General features: G+C 41.3%; 1 protein-coding gene across 14 annotated transcripts in view; it reads right to left on the bottom strand.

The window, feature by feature from the left end:
* LOC144773261 (uncharacterized) overlaps nucleotides 1-15,492 on the bottom strand; it is a 7,170,044-nt gene that overhangs the window by 3,508,771 nt on the left and 3,645,781 nt on the right. For 11 of the 14 annotated variants that reach the window (XM_078658159.1, XM_078658161.1, XM_078658167.1 and 8 more), the window contains one exon: nucleotides 10,447-10,503. The exons of the other annotated variants lie outside the window; for them this stretch is intronic. In XM_078658159.1, coding sequence (XP_078514285.1) covers nucleotides 10,447-10,503 — 57 coding nt within the window. The remainder of the gene's footprint in view (nucleotides 1-10,446; nucleotides 10,504-15,492) is intronic. 14 annotated transcript variants of the gene reach the window in all.

Here is a 15,492-nt window from a genome sequence, read left to right as displayed (position 1 = left end):
CCCTTTTTTAAATATAGGGACCAGTATCAAAGTTTTCCAAGTTTCTATTAAGCCCTCATCTATGGTGGCATTTAGGACATTAGTCAATAATGGGGACCAAAGATCTGCTGCGTATTTAAAAATGTCCACTGGAACCCCGTCTGGGCCTGGGGCTTTGCCTGTTTTCGAGGATTTAAGTGCTTTTTGTACCTTGTTGTGTAAAAAAAGCAATTGTATTGGGTAAAAAACCTCTGACAAGGGATCTATATAATCCATGCCCCGTATGATCCCATCACTAAAAACTTTAGAAAAATAACTTACCCATTCACTGTCGCTAATTGCAACATCGATGGATGGTAAGTCCTCTCTGTCTGTTAAAAAGGGACATCTAACTATTTGCCAGAAAGTTGCACTATCTTTTAATTCTGAACTTCTACTTAGACGCTCCCATAGGTCAGCTTTTAGCTCTTGTTTTCTGGTTTTTAAAACTAAGGCATATTCTTTTCTTAGTCTGATAACCTCCCCTCTGTCTCTCTTTTCCCTACTTAAGGCTTCCTTCAATTTCGAATAAGCTTTTGTACAAGCCGGGCCAAACCAACCTTTTTTCGCCTGACTTTTTTGCTTACATGATCTAGTAAGTTCTTTCTTTATATTTTGGGAAATATTATTAAAGCTAGCCAGAACTTCTCTGGATTTTGTCCTTGAGTTAAGACAGTTTATTATGTCTGTCTGATTTTGCCTGACTATTTTTACAGTTGCAGCTCCTTTGTCAATATTTCCCCATTTTAGTGTGTAACCATTCAAAGATCCTAATTCGAGCTGGTCTAAGATATTCATTAAGTCGGGCTTTTTATGAGATTTTGATTCTCATAATGCGATGGTATTTGGAAAATGATCGCTCAATGGATTTTTAATTACTTCAAATAATTCGATATTAGGGCCTTTGCATGTCGAGATCAGAACATAATCTATCAGGCTCGTCAGACCTCTGCCGTTGAATGTTGGCGAAAAGGCTACTGGGGAGGTCTTTATCTCGTTAGCGAAACTCAGTTCCAATTCTGTCATAATCTCATTCCTTTTCTCGCCCTCAATCGAGTGTAAAAAGTGTGTTATACCATTGCCGTCATCCTCTTTGATTCCACATCTATCAATGTTGTTAGTTCTACATAGATGGAGGTTAAAGTCACCACCCCACACTATTGTACATGACTGCTTAATGTACTGTACTCGAAGATCTTGGAGGGCTAGGGAAATCTCTGAGAGAAGGTTGGTCAGGTCATCTGTATTCAAATTGTTATAAAAATTTACTATAACATAAATTTTGTTTAGTTCTCTTTAGGACTATTAACTGATAGTTCTCTTTCAGTTTTAGGGGGAGAATGTTCTCACTATGTAAAGTATTTGCAATATAGGTGACTAGACCACCCTTGCTTCTTCCAGAAGAAGATTTTTTGGCTGCAGAGAAAATAGTCTTATACCCTAATATGTGTATGGGGTCAGTGGCCCAAGTTTCCTGAAGGCAGATAATGTTACTCAAATTAACCTGATTCAGGAAGTTAGGGTTTGTCTGTTTAACAAACAAGCCGGCTATATCCCAGTATGTAAAATGTACTTGAGGAATAGGTGGATTAAGATTAGGGGGGAATAGTGTATTCGTTAAGTTAGCAGTTGACCTAAGATTAGAATGGGCTAATGATTGATTAGCCAGATCGCCCGGCCAACATTGCGAGAGAACATTAGAGGTATATCTGCCAGGAGTAAATGTTATATTTTTATCCTCTATGTCTGGCGTTTTATATATTAATATGTCCCCCTTATTTTGAATGTGCTCATCTATCCCTTTGGCCTGGTCATGAGTCAGTCAGTCATTGAAGTCCAGAGCGGACAATGCATTAAATCTATTATGGGTCGAGATGCTATAAGAATTGCCAGGTGCAGAGGCAACTTGGCGCCATCGAGCGTCTCTGTGCTCATAATGTGGCGTTGTAGACAAATAAGGATGAGTTGTCAAGTGCAAGTGAATTTGGCCTTGATGCCATTGTGCAGGACCATTAGGGTAAGTGAATTTAGAGTTTTGATGAAAGAAAGGTGTATTTCTTTCAGATATAAAATTTTGATCATAAAAAGGAGTAATCGGATTAGTTGCCATGGTTAATTGGGTGGTGATTAAATGTCTATAAAAATAGCCCAGAGGAAGAAGAGTGGTGTTAAATTCCCAGGTATATTGGGGGGGGGGCCCTAGCCAGAGTTTTTTCAGCCCATAGCGGTTTTTTAAAATTGACAATTATACAATACCCCTCGAACTTTTTCTTCAGAGGACCTATCCATTCTACTCTCTGGGTGAGAGTGATTTCTCCTGCGCATTCCATTGGAAAATTGCAATTGGCTATCAACCAATGTAATGTCTTATTTTTCATTGAGGTGGAGGTTTCATCTTGGTCATACCGGAGTTTCAGGACGTTAACCAAAACCAACACATAAGCCCCACACTCAGGTGGCAGACTAATGCTTGGAGGTATCTGCCTTGAGTTGTAGGGAGGATCGTGAGGCCTCCGGGGCCTTTGGGAAGTTGGCATTGTGTCGCTAGTTTGGTTTGATGTTTTTCTACCACTTTGGGATATTGTATGCATCTTCTCTGCCTGCGTGTTTGTGAGATGGGTGTTTGTATCAATTCTAGGAATTGGGCTACTAATTGGTACATGTTTATTTGTGACAGTTTCTTTACTTGAGGACATCGTAGGTTTTGATTTTGTCGCTGTATCAGAAACTGGGATATCCTTCAATTTGGATGATGTAAGTTTACCAATACTTGTCTTCAAACCGACATTAGTTTTTGGAGCGGCACTAACAGCTTTTTTGTTATAAGCTGTTAGTTCTTCTAGCTGTTTTTCGATATGGGCAAGCCTAGATTCAATTGGCGACATAAAGATACTTAAAAGGTCGCCAAATCTTTCAACTAGTTGGTCGTTTCCTATAATAGCATCAGGCTTGTCCGCACGCACATGGGGAATCTCCTGAGTGTCTTTACTTAATGTCTCTATGGGTGGATTTGATCCATTAGCGTTTGAGTGCTTGTTTGTGCCTTTCTTATGTTGTCCTTTTGTTACATTGTGTTTTCTAGCAGCAGGGGGAAAGGGTTGGATCGTTTGTTTTGTTTGCTTTCGAATGGCACCCTCTTGCCTGTCTCTTGGATGTTTCTCATTGTTTTCCACTACAATCTTTGGTGTGAAATCTATATTTAAATCCGGTGTCCTCTCTAGTTCACTGCTTAAATCAAGCTCGGAGTCAAGTAGAGGATTTGTTGCCGATAGATTAACCTCGCTAGGTAGGGTATGAAGGTCGGCTCGGATTTCATGAATACAACCTGTGTGTAAATTAATATCTAAATTTCTGGAGCTAACTGGGGTTCTTGCTCACATAAGGCTCCCAAGAGAAGAACGTTTGGCATTTTCTAGATCTTGCGAAACCCTACGCTCAAGGAGCGAAATGCTAAGATCGATGGCATTATTAGTCCTTTTAATGAAATTGTCTATTGGTCCAATCACAGACGCCCCCCCGGCAGCTGTCTTGCTTCTACTACCTCTGGTGGACATAGTGGAAAATTATTGTCTTAGTTTGGAACAAATGTTACTAGGAACCAGAAGCCACAAAACAGTGTAGTATGAGGCTAATAGCCTTCTGATATAGCACCAATGAAGTAGAAAGATATTCCAAAAAACCAAGTCAGAGTCTTACGTGCTGCGAAAATAATGTCGTTAGGGGGGAGCACCCAACCCAACATCCTCGTCCTCTGAGGGCCTCAGAGGGCCCACCCCTTGCCCGGGCTTAGCCCGGCGCTCCCGCGCGCTCCCGCGCTGCGGGGGCTTCTGTCACTTATGTAGTGAGCGTGGTGGGCGTGTCCGATCAGGGTAGCGCTAACCAGGTGATACAGGTCACGCAGGGACTCCTGGATGTTGGAGTCCCTGCAGCGCTCACACTCGCCGTCTCAGTCTCCTTCCGCCACTCACAGCACAGCGCCCGTACTCCAAACACTGTCCCCGGTGTCCTTGCCTCTGAAGCGGCACCCGCGCAGCGGGTGCGGCAAAGAGTGGGCTCAGTCCCTTAATATTCCTTCGACGATGACCTTTCTTAATCAAGGGTCCGCAACGAACAAAATGTGCAACAGGTTCCCACACGAGTGCAGAAAGTGCCTGGTTTTGAGCAGCATGGTGGGCGTGTCCGCTCAGGGTAGCGCTGACCAGGTGATACAGGTCACGCAGGGACTCCTGGATGTTGGAGTCCCTGCAGGGCTCACACTCACCGTCTCAGCCTCCTTCTGCCACTCACAGCACAGCGCCCGTACTCCAAACACTGTCCCCGGTGTCCTTGCCTCTGAAGCGGCACCTGCGCAGCGGGTGCGGCGAAGAGTGGGCTCAGTCCCTTAATATTCCTTCGACGATGACCTTTCTTAATCAAGGGTCCGCAACAAACAATATGTGCAACAGGTACTATTATACTGCTTTTTTGGTGTGCACAAGATACACATGTGTTCTTATGTAAGGGATCTATGCAAGTCAGACCCAAATCATGAGAGTTAGCAAGAAAGAAAAAAAAAATCAATTGCCATTCTTGTTCTCCATCGTGGGACCCTTAATTGAAGACATAAATATTTTATTAGTTTGAAAACATTTTTTAAGGAATTAATGTTTTGTTTAAAAATGCTGGTTAATGCAGCAGCCTATCCAAAGCAATCATAAAAGGAAAACCTGATGAAATTCGGAAGCTAGGACCAGATAGAAAGCAGGTCTGTAGTGGTGAAATATGACACTGCTCCTGCAAAGACACTAACAAGTTGAATATCTAGTGTAATTTCAATACCGCTTGTGCACCTTGCATATCCTCAAACCGGACCCCGACGATGGAGAGCGGGGCCGGTGAGCGAGTTTAAAAGCTTGTCTCCCTTCTACGGCACTCTTCCGGGTGGGCGTGGCCACGCGGGAACGAGTACTGGAGCGCGCCGGCCCTGGTGAATGGGGCGCGGCGTGTCACCACAGAGAGGCTTGAATTTAGTGACCAATAGGGGAGCAAGTAAAAAGCATAAACAAAGCAGCAAACGAAGCCTATGTTAAGACAGCCATAAAGGCAACGTTCAAACACCACGCCTGTTTTGATTTACATAAGTGTAAATAGTGGGATATACAATGCGGGATGCACAGAGTGCAGAAGTGCAGACCTATTGGAAAATAACGGATAAGTGTAACCCTGTTGTTAAACATGATACCACCCAACCGAAGGTCGGTTCACTCTCCGAGGCGTCATTGATGTACAAGACTAGGGATGTTCAGATTACGATGGGGAGTTTAATCTTTTAATGCCAAGTGCATAGTATCGTGCACGCATCGTGGGGCACGATGTCTCGGCTTGTGAGCAAAGGAGGGAGATGGAGAAGACATTTATTCTTTGGTACTCCTGCTGTGAGGATATAGAAGGTAATGTTCTAAACTGTGCATATCATGTTCCCTGAGGGATTAGAATGTACATACAATTTATAATTACTCATTTAAAATTACTCAGGATATCTTAGTCACTTTATAGGAGAATGAACTATAGGAGAGAGAATATTCAAGGACTAGGTTGCAGTTGGCAAATAAAGTATGTGCAGGAGCACAACTTGTTAGCCCAAAACCGTATTCCACGGAATATCATCATTGAGCCCAATGATGTTGGTACCTAAACGGTACACCCAGCGCTGCTCCTTTTCAAAAAGCCTGCTAGAGACATTCGTGGTACCAGTGATTGCCTCGATAATTGTCCATTTCATATCATTGGTGGTATGATTAGAATCCAAAAAATGACGGCTCAACTTTGTTGTAGCTTTTTTACACCTTATATTACTCCGGTGTTCGCAAATACGCTGTTTCACTTAGCGTGTAGTCATGCCAACATAGCGTAAGGAACAGGGGCATGTGATTAGATACACCACATTAGTTGAATTGCAGTTGGTATGTGCAATCTGTGTCCAGGTTTTTCCTTGTTCCAACGAGAGTGTTTTTGAAGCCTCCGTTAGATGGCACACGCTACAATCTGAGCAGGGGTAGTGCCCTATGATTGGAGGCAGACCCCATGCCGCCGTGACTGAAGAGATTTTGGGGTTTGTCTTTTCTTTTGGACGAGTGTGGACCAAAGCATCCTTCAGACTACGACCCTTTTTGAAGGAGAAGAGAGGTTTTTCCCAATCCTCTTTCACTGATGTTATAATGCTCCAATGTTTATTTATTGTTTTCTTCATGCGGTTAGACAAACTATTGAATGTGGTTACACATGTGAGTGGTACTACTTCTTGGTTGTTGGTTTTCTCTTCCAGCAGGGCTTCTCTCGGCTGGTTTCACTCACTCTATCTATCTATCGCTCTCACTCCATCTATCTATCGCACTCACTTTATCTATCTATCGTACTCACTCTATCTATCACACTCTATATATTGCACTCTATCTGTCTATCTCACTCTATCTATCTAGCACACTCACTCTATCTATCGCACTCACACGCCACATAATTACACTGCACTCAATGCAACATACACTCCAAATACCACTTAGTGCCACATAGTTATATACAACATATTTACGCTGCACTCAATGCAACATACACTCCAAATACCACTCAGTGCCACATAATTACACACCACATATTTACACTCTACTGAATGCAACACACACTCCACACAATACCACTCAGTGCCACATAATCATATGCTACATAATTACACTGCACTGAATACAACATACACTCCTCATAATACCACTCAGTGCCACATAATTATATGCTTCATAATTACACTGCGCTCAATGGAACACACACTCCAAATACCACTCAGTGCCACATAGTTACATGCCACATAATTACACTGCACTCAATCCAACACACACTCCAAATACCACTCAGTGCCACATAATTACACACCACATAATTACACTGCACTCAATGCAACATACACTCCAAATACCACTCAGTGCCACATAATTACACTCCACATAATTACACTCTACTGAATGCAACACACACTCCACACAATACCACTCAGTGCCACATATTTATATGCTACATAATTACACTGCACTCAATGCAACATGCACTCCAAACAATACCACTTAGTGCCACATAATTAAATGCCACATAATTACACTCTACTGAATACAACATACACTCCAGACAATACCACTCAGTGACACATAACTACACGCCACATAATTACACGGCACTCAATGCAACATACGCTCCAAATACCACTCAGTGCCACATAATTATACAACACATAATTACACCACACTCAATGCAACATACACTCCAAATACCACTCAGTGCCACATAAATACATGCCGCATAATTACACTGCGCTCAACGCAACATACACTCCAAATACCAATCAGTACCACATAATTACATGCCACATAATTACACTCTAATGAAAGCCACAAACTCCACACAATACCACTCAGTGCCACATAATTATATGCTACATAATTAAACTGCATTCAATGCAACATACACTCCAAACAATACCACTGTGCTACATAATTACACACCACACAATTACACTCTACTGAATGCAACATACACTCCACACAATGCCGCTCAGTGCCACATAATTATATCCTACATAATTACAATGCAACATACACTCCAAACAATAACACTCAGTGCCATAATTACATGCCACACAATTACACTCTACTGAGTACAACATACACTCCTCATAATACCACTCAGTGCCAGATAATTATATCCTACATAATTACACTGCGCTCAATGCAATATACACTCCAAATACCACTCAGTGTCACTTAATTATATCCTATATAATTACAATGCAAAATACACTCCAAACAATAACACTCAGTGCCACATAATTACATGCCACATAATTACTAACCCTGGGCGTAGTGGGTGTAGTGGGGCTCCGCGGAGCTACGCGGAGAGGGCGAGAAGCTACGCCCACTCCCGCACTCCGCGTAGCCCCACTACGCACCTCCCTCCCGCTCTCCCCTACATCCATTATTTAAGCAACTAACCTTAATAAAACTGTTTTAAAGCACTTACCGTGTCCGGGGGCTCGTCCGGGGCTCCCTCTGGGAATAGCGTCGTCCTGGATACCAATGCGCATGCGCGGGCGGCCGCGCATGTGCATTTCTCCTGAGAAATGCGCATGGGCGGCCGCCCGCGCATGCGCATTGGTATCCAGGAAAGGACGCTATTCCCAGAGGGAGCCTCGGACGAGCCCCCGGACACGGTAAGTGCTTTAAAATAGTTTCATTAAGGGTAGTTGCTTAGATATTGTATGTAGGGGAGGGCGGGAGGGAGGCGGGTGGCGGCCGACTCGGCTACGCACACGGAGTGGGCGTAGTGTTGCCGGCTACTCTGTCTACGCAAAATGCGTAGGAGGCAACACTACGCCGACTCCGTGGGCGTAGCCGATTCGGACGCCCAGGGTTAATAATTACTCTATCTATCTATCTATCTATCTATCTATCTATCTATCTATCTATCTATCTATCTATCTATCTATCTGTCTGTCTGTCTGTCTGTCTGTCTGTCTGTCTGTCTATCTATCGCCCTCACTCTATCTATCGCACTCACTCTATCTATCCATCGCACTCACTCTATCTATTTATCACACTCACTCTGTCTATATCACTCACTCTATCTATCTATCGCCCTCACTCTATCTATCGCACTCACTCTATCTATGTATCGCACTCACTCTATCTATCGCACTCACTCTATCTATCGCACTCACTCTATCTATCTATTGCACTCACTTTATCTATCTATTGCACTCACTCTATCTATCTATCACACTCACTCTATCTATCTATCGCACTCACTCTATCTATCTATCTCCATCACTCTACCTATCTAGCTTACTCTATCTATCTATCGCCCTCACTCTATTTATCTATCGCCCTAACTCTATCGCCCTAACTCTATCGCCCTCACTCTATCACACTCACTCTATCCATCTATCACACTCACTCTATCTATCTATCACACTCTATCAATCTATCGCACTCACTCTATCTATCACACTTACTCTATCTATCTATCGCAATCACTTTATCTATCTATCGCTCTCACTCACTCTATCTATCTATCACACTCACTCTATCTATCTATCGCACTCACTCTATCTACCGCACTAACTCTATCTATTTATCACACTCACTCTATCTATCTATCTCCCTTACTCTATCTATCTCCCTCACTCTATCTATCTATCTATCTATTGCCCTCAATCTGTCGCCCTCACTCTATCGTCCTTACTCTATCGCCCTCACCCTATCGCACTCACTCTATCGCACTCACTCTATCTATCTATCGCACTCACTCCATCTATCTATCGCACTCACTTTATCTATCTATCGTACTCACTCTATCTATCACACTCATCTATTGCACTCTATCTGTCTATCTCACTCTATCTATCTATCACACTCGCTCTATCTATCGCCCTCACTCTATCTATCACACTCACTCAATCTATCTATTGCACTCACTCAGCACCACCACAGCATCAATCTGTGCAACCATTCAACAACAACTGGTTCAAATATGTTCTCTCAATGTTTCAAGCTTTATTACAAATGTCACAAAAAGATGTTAATATTTCACTTCTGTTCTTGGATTTTCGTCACAATAAAATACACCGAACATAATCTTCACAAAAGTTATTTACAAAACTTTAAGCTATTGCCATTATAAATTACAATAACTTTTATTTAAGTATTAATTATTAAAAAAACATAAAAGCCATTGGTATTTGTAATATCAACACATCTAAGTCACGTAAATACAACACATATTGCATTACAAATTCTATAGGTGTCACATTTGTGAAAGGTATAACTATTGGCATTGTAAATGACAAAGCTATTAATTACGCTATTTTCAAAACCAACACATAAATAAAAATGTGTCATTTACAATACCAATAGCTCAAACTTTCCTAATGCGAGACCTATTGCATTGCAAATGCTTGTTAAGGTTATAAAGATTGGCAGTATGGCCTGTTTTTAACACTGCAAAAATTGAACATATCTGTCACATATGTTTCCTGGCCTATCCACAGTAAGGCTAAGTGGATGTGATTTTGAAAGTACTGCTCCTGGGTCACCACACAAAGGTGGGTTTATTAAGTGCTTACGATTAGCAATGAAGATCCCCTGAATGAGAATAAGAGTTAGTGAGTGACTAATAGTGCGGGAGTGAGGGAGTGAAAGGATGAGTCTCAGACACCAAGTTAGAGTTGAGTGAGTGACTGAGCCTCTATTGGAAACAAAGATTCGAGCTCACATTGATGAACATTGCTCATATTGGTGTGTTGATCTTGTTCAAAGGAGCATAATGTTGTACAAATGTTTACAACTTTTAGCATATTGAGGGTTTCATTCCATAAGCTGAGCTAATGAAATATTAACATGAGAGACTTGCCTCTTCCGCTGATGACTTCTCAAGACTTTGATCAATTGATGTTTGTGCTTCCAGTACCTAAAGAAGGCAGATAATAAAACTGATGAACATGGGCAAAAGAGTCATACCAAAGTTTTTATGCATTGAAGCAATGGAAAAAAATATTATGCAACTGTTGGGTTTTCAAATGTGTCCATTACTTCAATTAATGTACTAAATCAAATCAAAACCAACTTTATTCGGTTTTTCATAATTGTAGAAATACCATAAAAGTTCATAAAAATGCATTTTATACAATTAGCTCAGTTAAAAGAGGATCAGTTAAAATGTAGTTATTACTATGAAATAAAAACAATTTTCATAGAAATCACAGTACATAAAATTACAGTTCATGAAATTATGACCACAACATGCATTCATTACAGTAGATTCATCAGCCCTCTATTTTGCAAATAAGATGACTCGTCTTTGTCAAAGATTTAAATGATGACGAATACAAAATTTAAGGAAACGGGCCATCATTTTTGCAATTATTTCATCTTCGAGATATTGAAGCGCCAGATATGCTGGACGACATTGGCGCAGGCCCCAGTTTTTCAGTATGGGAAATAACCAGCGGGTTTGTGGTGTTGTATAAAATTTGCAGAAGAGAATTGTATGTATGGTCGATTGTGTCGAGACAGAGTCACAAGGACATGGAATTGATTTTGATGACCAGTCATTTTGGGAGGGAAAAGAGACCATTAAATGAAACATATTAAATCTGAAACGTGTCAGCAACAATTTTTCAAATTGAGTTAATCTGTACATCAAATAGGGTTCAATGGAAAGCACAGTCTGAGCTAATAAGCCCTGTTGAACAGAGGGTTTCTCTATCTCTTTTAACAGGCGTACCTGGCCCAAATGTGCCAGGCATGCTTTTTTTAAATCCGCCTTTGAGATCTCAGTTATTGTTAAGGGCTCTGCAAAAAAAAATTCAAATCCTAGATCTGTTAATAAAGCGTTGACATATGCTAACCATTTTATTTTTCCACAATGATCAAGTGTCTGGATGTCTTGTATAATTGATCTTGTTAGAGACATTGTTCGGTTACCCAAATTCGGCGCCACAGCATTACTGGTTGAATTTTTATTGTATCTGATATGTGGTCTATGCCCAGCTCTAAATGGCAGGCATATGTGGAAGAGCCCTTCGGTACTCCAAGTAAGTATCTTGCAAAATAATTTTCTATTTTTTGCAGTTCGTCCACATTCGCAGGACCCCATATCCCAGCTCCATACGTGGCAGTACTGACACATTTTGCGTTATATATTTTTAACAGTTCTAATGGTGGTCTCTGACCCAGTCTTTGTGCAAACGATTTTAGTGCTGTTATTGCTCTTAAAAAGGCCAGTTTCCTAGCATTAATCGCTGCCTTCCATTTGAATTTTTCATCAATTACAATTCCCAAATATGGGTATGTTACAGTCCTGTCCAGTGCCTCGCCTTTTACATACAAGTTCTTGTCTTTGTAGCTTTTTTCCCTGCATGCATAGTGTATGTTTTTTTTACATTAAGGGTCAGGTTTAGACTCGACATAAAGGCACAGTATCTATCTAGTGCTCGCTGCAGTTCGACAGGAATACTTGCTAGGATAACCGCGTCGTCGGCATATAACAGGGCTGGTATCTGCCGACGACCAATTAGGGGGAGATCTTTACTTCCTTCTAGCATGGCGGCCTCTAGGCCATTTGTATACAGGGTAAATAAAAAGGGGGCCAGCACACATCCATGTCTGACCCCCTTTTCTACCCTAAAACTTTCCGTGAGCTGTCCTTTGGTCCCGAATCTTACTCTTCCTGTTGTTCCAGTGTATAATTCCCGAAGGAAATCCACAACCGGAGGGTCGACACCCATTGTTAAAATGATTTTCCACAGCGTCCAGTGTACTACACAATCGAACGCTGCGGATAAATCAACGTACACCATATGCAGCGCTGTCTCCTTGGCCTCCACGTATTTTCCTGCCAATAAAGACAGGTTTAATGCTTGATCTACTGTACCTAGCCCCTCTCGGAACCCATATTGTATTTCCGAGATGATGTTCTGGGTAGTTGTCCACTCCTGGAGTCGGTCGAGAAGAATCCGACCTGCCATCTTCCCGAGCGAGTCCAGGAGCGAAATAGGTCTGTAACAAGATGGGCTATTTCTGTCCCCTTTTTTAAATATAGGGACCAGTATCGAAGTTTTCCAAGTTTCTATTAAGCCCTCATCTATGGTGGCATTTAGGACATTAGTCAATAATGGGGACCAAAGATCTGCTGCGTATTTACAAATGTCCACTGGAACCCCGTCTGGGCCTGGGGCTTTGCCTGTTTTCGAGGATTTAAGTGCTTTTTGTACCTCGTCGTGTAAAAAAAGCAATTGTATTGGGTAAAAAACCTCTGACAAGGGATCTATATAATCCATGCCCCGTATGATCCCATCACTAAAAACATTAGAAAAATAACTTACCCATTCACTGTCGCTAATTGCAACATCGATGGATGGTAAGTCCTCTCTGTCTGTTAAAAAGGGACATCTAACTATTTGCCAGAAAGTTGCACTATCTTTTAATTCTGAACTTCTACTTAGACTCTCCCATAGGTCAGCTTTTAGCTCTTGTTTTCTGGTTTTTAAAACTAAGGCATATTCTTTTCTTAGTCTGATAACCTCCCCTCTGTCTCTCTTTTCCCTACTTAAGGCTTCCTTCAATTTCGAATAAGCTTTTGTACAAGCCGGGCTAAACCAACCTTTTTTCGCCTGACTTTTTTGCTTACATGATCTAGTAAGTTCTTTCTTTATATTTTGGGAAATAATATTAAAGCTAGCCAGAACTTCTCTGGATTTTGTCCTTGAGTTAAGACAGTTTATTATGTCTGTCTGATTTTGCCTGACTATTTTTACAGTTGCAGCTCCTTTGTCAATATTTCCCCATTTTAGTGTGTAACCATTCAAAGATCCTAATTCGAGCTCTTGCTGGTCTAAGATATTCATTAAGTCGGGCTTTTTATGAGATTTTGATTCGCATAATGCGATGGTATTTGGAAAATGATCGCTCAATGGATTTTTAATTACTTCAAATAATTCGATATTAGGGCCTTTGCATTTCGAGATCAGAACATAATCTATCAGGCTCGTCAGACCTCTGCCGTTGAATGTTGGCGAAAAGGCTACTGGGGAGGTCTTTATCTCATTAGCGAAACTCAGTTCCAATTCTGTCATAATCTCATTCATTTTCTCGCCCTCAATCGAGTGTAAAAAGTGTGTTATACCATTGCCGTCGTCCTCTTTGATTCCACATCTATCAATGTTGTTAGTTCTACATAGATGGAGGTTAAAGTCACCACCCCACACTATTGTACATGACTGCTTAATGTACTGTACTCGAAGATCTTGGAGGGCTAGGGAAATCTCTGAGAGAAGGTTGGTCAGGTCATCTGTATTCAAATTGTTATAAAAATTTACTATAACATAAATTTTGTTTAGTTCTCTTTAGGACTATTAACTGATAGTTCTCTTTCAGTTTTAGGGGGAGAATGTTCTCACTATGTAAAGTATTTGCAATATAGGTGACTAGACCACCCTTGCTTCTTCCAGAAGAAGATTTTTTGGCTGCAGAGAAAAAAGTCTTATACCCTATTATGTGTATGGGGTCAGTGGCCCAAGTTTCCTGAAGGCAGATGATGTTACTCGAATTAACCTGATTCAGGAAATTAGGGTTTGTCTGTTTAACAAACAAGCCGGCTATATTCCAGTATGTAAAATGTACTTGAGGAATAGGTGGATTAAGATTAGGGGGGATTAGTGTATTCGTTAAGTTAGCAGTTGACCTAAGATTAGAATGGGCTAATGATTGATTAGCCAGATCGCCCGGCCAACATTGCGAGAGAACATTAGAGGTATATCTGCCAGGAGTAAATGTTATATTTTTATCCTCTATGTCTGGCGTTTTATATATTAATATGTCCCCCTTATTTTGAATGTGCTCATCTATCCCTTTGGCCTGGTCATGAGTCAGTCAGTCATTGAAGTCCAGATCGGACAATGCATTAAATCTATTATGGGTCGAGATGCTATAAGAATTGCCTGGTGCCGCGGCAACTTGGCGCCATCGAGCGTCTCTGTGCTCATAATGTGGCGTTGTAGACAAATAAGGATGAGTTGTCAAGTGCAAGTGAATTTGGCCTTGATGCCATTGTGCAGGACCATTAGGGTAAGTGAATTTAGAGTTTTGATGAAAGAAAGGTGTATTTCTTTCAGATATCAAATTTTGATTAAAAAAAAGGAGTAATCGGATTAGTTGCCATGGTTAATTGGGTGGTGATCAAATGTCTATAAAAATAGCCCAGAGGAAGAAGAGTGGTGTTAAATTCCCAGGTAGATGGGGGGGGGGCCCTAGCCAGAGTTTTTTCAGTCCATAGCGGTTTTTTAAAATTGACAATTATACAATCCCCCTCGAACTTTTTCTTCAGAGGACCTATCCATTCTAATCTCTGGGTGTGAGTGATTTCTCCTGCGCATTCCATTGGAAAATTGCAATTGGCTATCAACCAATGTAATGTCTTATTTTTCAGTGAGGTGGAGGTTTCATCTTGGTCATACCGGAGTTTCAGGACGTTAACCAAAACCAACACATAAGCCCCACACTCAGGTGGCAGACTAATGCTTGGAGGTATCTGCCTTGAGTTGTAGGGAGGATCGTGAGGCCTCCGGGGCCTTTGGGAAGTTGGCATTGTGTCGCTAGTTTGGTTTGATGTTTTTCTACCACTTTGGGATATTGTATGCATCTTCTCTGCCTGCGTGTTTGTGAGATGGGTGTTTGTATCAATTCTAGGAATTGGGCTGCTGATTGGTACATTTTTATTTGTGACAGTTTCTTTACTTGAGGACATCGTAGGTTTTGATTTTGTCGCAGTATCAGAAACTGGGATATCCTTCAATTTGGATGATGTAAGTTTACCAATACTTGTCTTCAAACCGACATTAGTTTTTGGAGCGGCACTAACAGCTTTTTTGTTATAAGCTGTTAGTTCTTCTAGCTGTTT

This window comes from Lissotriton helveticus, chromosome 8 (assembly GCF_964261635.1).
Source record: "Lissotriton helveticus chromosome 8, aLisHel1.1, whole genome shotgun sequence".
In the NCBI taxonomy this organism is placed as follows: Eukaryota; Metazoa; Chordata; class Amphibia; order Caudata; family Salamandridae; genus Lissotriton; species Lissotriton helveticus.
The sequence above is the reverse complement of the archived record's forward strand: the minus strand, read 5'-3'. Positions and strand labels throughout refer to the sequence as shown.